At 36.9% G+C, this 7,227-nt stretch overlaps 1 protein-coding gene across 1 annotated transcript in view; it reads left to right on the top strand.

The window, feature by feature from the left end:
* Positions 1 to 1,868: 1,868 nt before the first annotated feature.
* MDFIC2 (MyoD family inhibitor domain containing 2) overlaps positions 1,869 to 7,227 on the top strand; it is a 60,196-nt gene continuing 54,837 nt past the window's right edge. Inside the window, exons 1-2 of the mRNA XM_054035570.1 lie at positions 1,869 to 1,957; positions 2,634 to 2,721. Of these exons, the coding sequence (XP_053891545.1) occupies positions 2,634 to 2,721 (88 nt within the window). The 5' untranslated portion in view covers positions 1,869 to 1,957. The remainder of the gene's footprint in view (positions 1,958 to 2,633; positions 2,722 to 7,227) is intronic.

Genomic DNA, 7,227 nt, shown 5'->3' with positions numbered 1-7,227 from the left:
TTCTTTTGCTTCATATTAAACCATAACATAAGTTTCGTGTCCTACATATATTGCTCTATTATTTTGAAAGGGATCCTATAGCCATCTTTATTTAGAAGATCAGAGGAGAATCTTTTCTTTCTTCGGTTATAGAGCACATGCCCCAATTTATTTAATCATTTTTTGACAAACAGAATCGTTACAGGTGTGCAGGGAGACATTTACCAATGGAATGTCAATGACTGGCAACACTACATATATTTTTTGGATTCCAGAAGATGACGCCTTCCAGGAACACTTTTGAGGTGTGGTAGTTCTGGGGGTTGTTTTGGCTTTAGGGACCTTGAGAAAATCCCTGGAACAAAGCAGTGGAACTCTACACAGACATGGGAGTCTGCTTGCAACAATGTGGATCCAATTATGGTATCAGCATCGCTGTTTGTAGATTCCAAGCACTTGCCTATCTTCCTTACCCAAAGTCGCAGGTGTAACCACATGAAAAAGATATGTGTGTGTTGAAGGGGGAAGCCAGGGGGTGAGAACACTTGACTCCTGAAGTTCCACCCAGAATATTAAAATGTGAGTGTGGACATACTCCTTTATATCTCCCTGCCACCCAACCAGTGGTTGCAGTCATTCCCAAATTACCCTGTTTAAATTACGTTTTTTAAACCAATACAAGCCTCATTCTTGCATCATGGTGATATATAATAAGAGCCTAATATGCATTTCACAATTAGCCAGGATAGTAGAAGAATCTCAGTCATGTTGGCACCGGAGATTTAAGAAGAGAAAGAAACAATATTTTTTCCCTGTGAGAAAGAATGACATGTGATGGGAGAGGAGAGGAAGATATTGTCATAACAAAGGGAATGTGTTATTATTTATTGGCCACACTTAAGCACTGGGATCTTGGATTACAGTATCTAGTTACAAATACTGCTTGAAATTTTGTAAATATTGCAAAAAGGTAAGATAAATGGGTAACTCTGAATTTATTCCACAATTAATATTTTCAAAATTCAGCCCTGGAAATGAGTGGCTTTTTCTTTCTTGCTGCAGATTACACATCTTTTTGGAAACAAGATTTTGTGAGCTTCTGAGCACCCTCAAATCCCACTAGCATTGGGCTTGATCCTGCTTCCAGTAATGTCAATGGAGTTTTGCCAATGACTCTGATGAGAGCATTATACAGCCCATTAATGAAAGCATACAGCACCTCACAAGATCAGGCCAGAGAGAGACAATAGCTCTGAACCTATAAGGCGCTGACTGTAAGCTCTTTGGGACAGAGACTGTCCCTGATTGAGGCCCTTAGGCACTACTGCAATACAATTAATAATTATAAATAAATCCTACTTAATTCAGGCCTGCTCCCTTTGGCACCATTCACTACAATGGCCCACTAAACTCACTGGGAGTTTGAAAGAGCATGGCACTTCACAGGATTAGGTTACATCTCTCCTAAAGGGGCACTTCTGGACTCGTTTGCACACATCCATTATTATTTTAACTTGTATTTAGCCAAAACATTCTGGTACGTTTATCTGATTTGTCGCTATTAATTTCCCGGCTCTTTTCCCTTCTTTTACAGAGTCACTGAGTTATGAACTGCAACACAAATGTGTTTCAAAACAGTTCTTGGTTTGTAAAGATGATGTTTTTATGCAACTCTGATAGGGCTGGGATGTTGTTCTCCCCCATCCCCCACCCCCAATTCTCCACATTTGATAGTACATAAAAAAAAAACAAAAAACAAAAAAAACCCAAACCAACCCAGCAGTAAGTTGGCTGATTCTGGCAGCAAGACAAATCCAGCACCACGCGTCAGGGAGGAAGAGAGCGCATTGCTCATCCTTTCAGTTTTGTCTGTGTAAGGGAATGCTGGACATCAACAGACAACAAAGGAGGCTGCAGGAAGAACTGCTGAACTGCTTCCAAACCCACGACTTTTACCTCTTCTGGTTGGAATATACAGGTAAAAATATTGAAATGCTTTAGATAACTGGACTTAATGAATAAAAAAGCAGTTAGAAGAAGACTGGACAGCCTAATGTTATTCCTAGCAAACGATGGAAGTAAACTACAATGTACGGTCTAATAGTTACTGTATATATAATACCCTCAGGTACTGTAACTTTGCATGCTTTGGGTTGGATGATTCTCGTTAGAGCAAACAAATTGCTGAAAGTGATAGTAAAGATTTTATTGGTTACACTTTGCTAAAGTTACCTTTATAAATACTTTATTGTTATTTATTTAATTATCGCTTACTTTGATAGCATTCTTTATAACTGCATTAAATAGGCTGAGTGGATATTTTTAGCCGTAGTGTATCTATGCAATGTGTTATAATGTACTTGTATTACCACCATGTTAAGAATGTATTATTAATGCATTTCATAATATAATTTATAGTAATATTACTGAAGACTGCATCTACAATCAGCAATCATTTAATATTGATTTAGAAACACTATATGAGTGTATTGTGTGAGAGATTATACAGTATATCAGGGATCAGAAAAAAATAGTATATGTATTCACAGTTCATTGCATGATATCAGCAATCTAAGAAGAGAATACACTTCTTCTTTGGAACATTGGTTTAGAGAGGAACTTTTGACATCCCCAAATTCTTTTCTCCCAAATAGATGTCAGAAGACAAGACAGACAAGGTAAAAATCAGAGCAACTGAAAGCTTTCAAAATGACAAGCAAAATATCCCTTGGTTGAATGAAGGTAGGTTGCATTGTTATTTATTACAATTTCTATTTATATTCAGATATAATTCTTTTGGTTTATTAAAACTTATTGCAGCAGAAAGACAAAAGAATACTTCAATAGGGCCCAGCTTTCATCCTGAGAGTCCTCTAGCTGGAAGTACGTGCAAGTGATTTTGTTGTGTCTTCCAGATGGGCTAAGTTTCAGAATTTAGAGCTGCTCAATGGTTTGAGCTTGCAATCATAGGGGAAGCGTTATTATTATTTATTAATTATATTGTTTATTAATGATCAATAATAATTATTTTATTATTATAAACCTGCTACGTCCACAAAGCATTATGGACCAAACCCAAAGCTCCTTTCCAAGGTTTTACTAACTCAAAATACAAAGTGAATCAAAGTTTGTACGGGTTATACAGAGATGGGTAACAAGTAAGTACCTTGGAGTTTGGCTCTACATTATCCATGTTAGGGGAAGACGATATTATAATCTACTTCCAATATCCATCCGTTAGCATTGTTTTCTTTTTGTGCGTAAGGAAGATGACCAAATGTTAAGAAAAGTGAAGAGAAGTACCACAGTAGGAGACTGCTAATCGTTATTAAAAGCATTCAGATTTTATCAAGTATAAGATTTGTTTAAAAGCATTTAAGAGGGAAAATACATATAAGGTTATGTTATTTATTTCATAATTGCACATAGCTACAATTGTAAAGATGGAAGTTTCTTCAGTATTTTACACTCTAAAATTTGATCTTCCAGGTTAATGCATAACAAATTACAAGATATAAACAGACACAAAGACTTTGATTAGTGGAGTCACTGTATGATACTTCACAATACTTCACATAGTGTATATATGATAACAGTGCACCAAAGAGTGGAGATTCTAAAGGTAAAACATTACAAGATTTATGAAATGCATTTCTCACATACCCCATGCTCAGGAATGCGTTATGGCTTGTATTATATAAAATGACTTTTTAATTCTAACAATTTTTAGGAGGGGTAAAAAGGAGTGATCTGTTATTTTTAAATACTAGATGCATAGGTTTGCAAGAAAGAAGAGCTCATTTATATTAATTATTATATTATAATCTAGAAAATTATATTTATGTTATTCCTACTGTATGTTAACTGAGTTTTAAGGTCTAGTCATTGGGAGTAATTGGCCCTGCAATTAAACAGAACAGATTTGAGTTTTTTCTTGTTTCTCACTCCCTGTGCTGATAGGATCATTGTAGAGGTGGCACTTCCAAAGAATGAAAATCATAGCATTGGGCAAAACTGATTGGGCAACAGAGGTTCTCTTTTTGGTTGAACAGTAACAACTTCCTTCCTTCTGCACACAAATCCAGTGTCAGGGGGAACTCTGTGTATGCAAGGTTTGCAGGATGAGAGTCACAGAAGACAATAGCTCCGATAGAGACAACCAAAGAAGTTTCTGATGCAACAAGACAATGTTGCACTAGCACTTGTAACATCAAAACTACAACTGAATGAGACCAAATCCATTCCAGCATAACACACAATTTGACATGATGCAAAAGGTGCATCATTCTCACCATTTTATTGATGAGGAGACTAAAGCACAGGGAAGTTAAGAGACTAGCCTAACATCATAGAAAGACTCCGGGGGGAGGGGGGCTGGGAGTTTGGATCTCCTGACCCTAATCATATCCATTTGTCCGCATGGGCTCAAATAGGATATAGCTTTTTTGTGTCTCTTAGATCCGCAGATCCTTGCATTATAGGCTGATAACTCTCATCAACAGTATTTTTCAAACTAACTTGGTACCCTTTTTTGAAGCAGTTTCAAGTTTGGCTGATAAAGGTGTTGAAATAATATACTTTACTTAGACTTCCTTCAAAGGCATTTGACTTGGTTGGTGTAACATGACATTTTGATTAAAAAACTAGAATGATATAAAATTAACGTAGCACAAAGTTATTATTATTATTTATAATTTTTTATAATTATTATTTATATTATGTATAATTGTTATTAAATGGATTAAAAATTGGCTAAGCAATAGGTCTTCTAACTGTAAACAGGGAATCATCATCAAGCAAGTGTATTTCTAGTTGGGTCACACAGGGATTGGTTCTTGGTCCTACGCTATTTAACATTTTTATCAATGACCTGGAAGAAAACAAAGTCATCATTGATAAAGTTTGCAGATGACACAAACATTGGTGGAGTTCAATAATGAAGAGGATACGTCAAAAAGATGCAGTGATCTGGACTGCTTGGCAAGCAGGGTGCAAGCAAACAATGTGTGTTTAATATGGTGAATGTAAATGTATACATCTAGGAGCAAAGAATATAGGTCATACTTACAGGGTGATGGACTCTGTCCTGGGAAGCGTTACTCTGAAAAAGATTTGGGGGACATGATGCATAATCAGCTGACCATGAGGTCCCAGTGCAATGCTGAGGCCAAAAGGGCTAATATGATGTTTGGATGCATAAACAGGGAAATCTCAAGTAGGAGCAGATAGGCTAATTTGGAACTTCTGTATTTGGAACTGGTGTGACCACTGCTGGAATACTGTGTCCAGTTCTGGGGTCTACAATTCAAGAAGGATGTTGATAAATTGGAGCGGGTTCAGAGAAGAGCCACAAGAACGATTACAGCAAATTCTTTCCCAGGTATCTGCCTGGTGGTCTTGCCCACATGCTCAGGATCTAATTGATCACCATGGGGGCAGGAAGGAATTTTTCCCTGGGCCAGATTGGCAGAGACCCTGGGTTTCTTTCACCTTCCTCTGCAGCATGGGGCACAGGTCACGTGCAGGTTTAAACTAGTGTAAATGGTGAATTTTCTGTAACTTGAAGTCTTTAAACCATGCGCTGAGGATTTCAGTAAGTCAGTCAGAGGTTAGGAGTCTATTTTAGGAGTGGGTGGGTGAGGTTCTCGGGTCTGCAATGTGCAGGAAGTCAGACTAGATGATCACAATGGTCCCTTCTGACCTTAAAGTCTATGAGAATGATTAAAGGATTAGAAAACATGCCTTATGATAGACTCAAGGAGCTCTATTTTCTTAGCTTAACGAACTGGTTAAGAGGTGATGGATTACAGCCTATATGTATCTATATGGGGAACAGGCTCTTCAATCTAGCAGAGAAAGTTATAACAAGATCCAATGGCTGGAAGCTGGAGCTAGACAAATTCAGACTGGAAATAATGCATGCATTAGTTAACCATTGGACCAATTTACCAAGGGTCGGGGTGGATTCTCCATCACTGGCAACTTTTAAATCAAGATTGGCTCTTTTTCTAAAAGATATGCTTTAGGAATTATTTTGGGGAAGTTCTGTGTTATATAGGTAGACTGGATGATTACAATGGTTCCTTCTGGCCTTGGAATCTATGAATCTGTTTCATTATGTATCTACTTCATTCTCTTGAGGAGTGTGTTTCAGGGATGCCTGATTGATGAAATGATAAGTAGAGCCAGGGTCCTATGTTTCATTAGCATTACTAATATTTTTCTCAGGTTATCAGGTGCTTCTGGAGGCTAAGAGCCAAATTCTACTCACTGATGACAATTTATTGTGGAGGGTAACTGAGAGTAGAATTGGGCCCTGAAAGTTTTTCACAGTGGCTGAGTTAATAAATGGTTGTGACATTTCTTGGAAGAGATAGACATTTTTATTTTTCTGTTATTTCTATTGATTTTGTATGTTTTATTAATAGTTTTTACATTTTTGTGTGTGTGCAAACATTATTTTAAATACTTATGTATCGCTTCCGATTTTCAAGCTAGGAGCAAACCAAACATTCTGCAGCAGTAGCTCGACTTCTATGTTTAAACATTTTAAAAATAATAACATAGCTTTCAGCCATCCCAATAAAGAAAGAGTTTTCTTTAGGCAGAGTAAAAGCTGTATGTTCTTTTAGCATTCACTTTTAAAGACAAGTTATTTTTATTCATGGTTTTGTATTGATTATTTGTTCCTTCTGAAAAAACAATCATGAACCACATAGTAGCAGAAATACGCATAGGAAATATAGTTTAGAATTTGATTTTATATAGTGTCTGTCATACTCTAGGTTTCCCAAAGTGCTCTATAAAGTAATAACTTATGTATTGTAGTGCAGTGACTCTGTATGCAAATGAAAGACCCATCATGTGCTCATCGGCCTTGAATATAAGAACCTGTTTAACTGACAGAGGAAACGTTGACCCGAATATCAACTCTTTATTTATTCTCTACTCTTTTGGAAGGGATATTGAACTTCCACCTCATCAGCACTAGCTGAAAGGATCTTAGTGTTAAATTAGTTCCAAAGTATGGCCCTGCTAACAGGAGGCTTTTTTGACTCTGTATTATAGTGTTAGCATTGGGTAAGAGTCAAAGCTCTATACTGAGGGTGAAACCTCTGGCCACAAAAGCAAGAGAGCCATCAAATGGGTCTTAATGGCATTATAAAAATATATTATGTTCATTTGATTCACACAGTCAGTAGACCTGCAGAGCTTTGCTCACCGGTGAAAACGTTGACTATATTGTTA

The sequence above is a fragment of the Malaclemys terrapin genome, chromosome 7, assembly GCF_027887155.1.
Source record: "Malaclemys terrapin pileata isolate rMalTer1 chromosome 7, rMalTer1.hap1, whole genome shotgun sequence".
NCBI lineage: Eukaryota > Metazoa > Chordata > Testudines > Emydidae > Malaclemys > Malaclemys terrapin.
The sequence above is the reverse complement of the archived record's forward strand: the minus strand, read 5'-3'. Positions and strand labels throughout refer to the sequence as shown.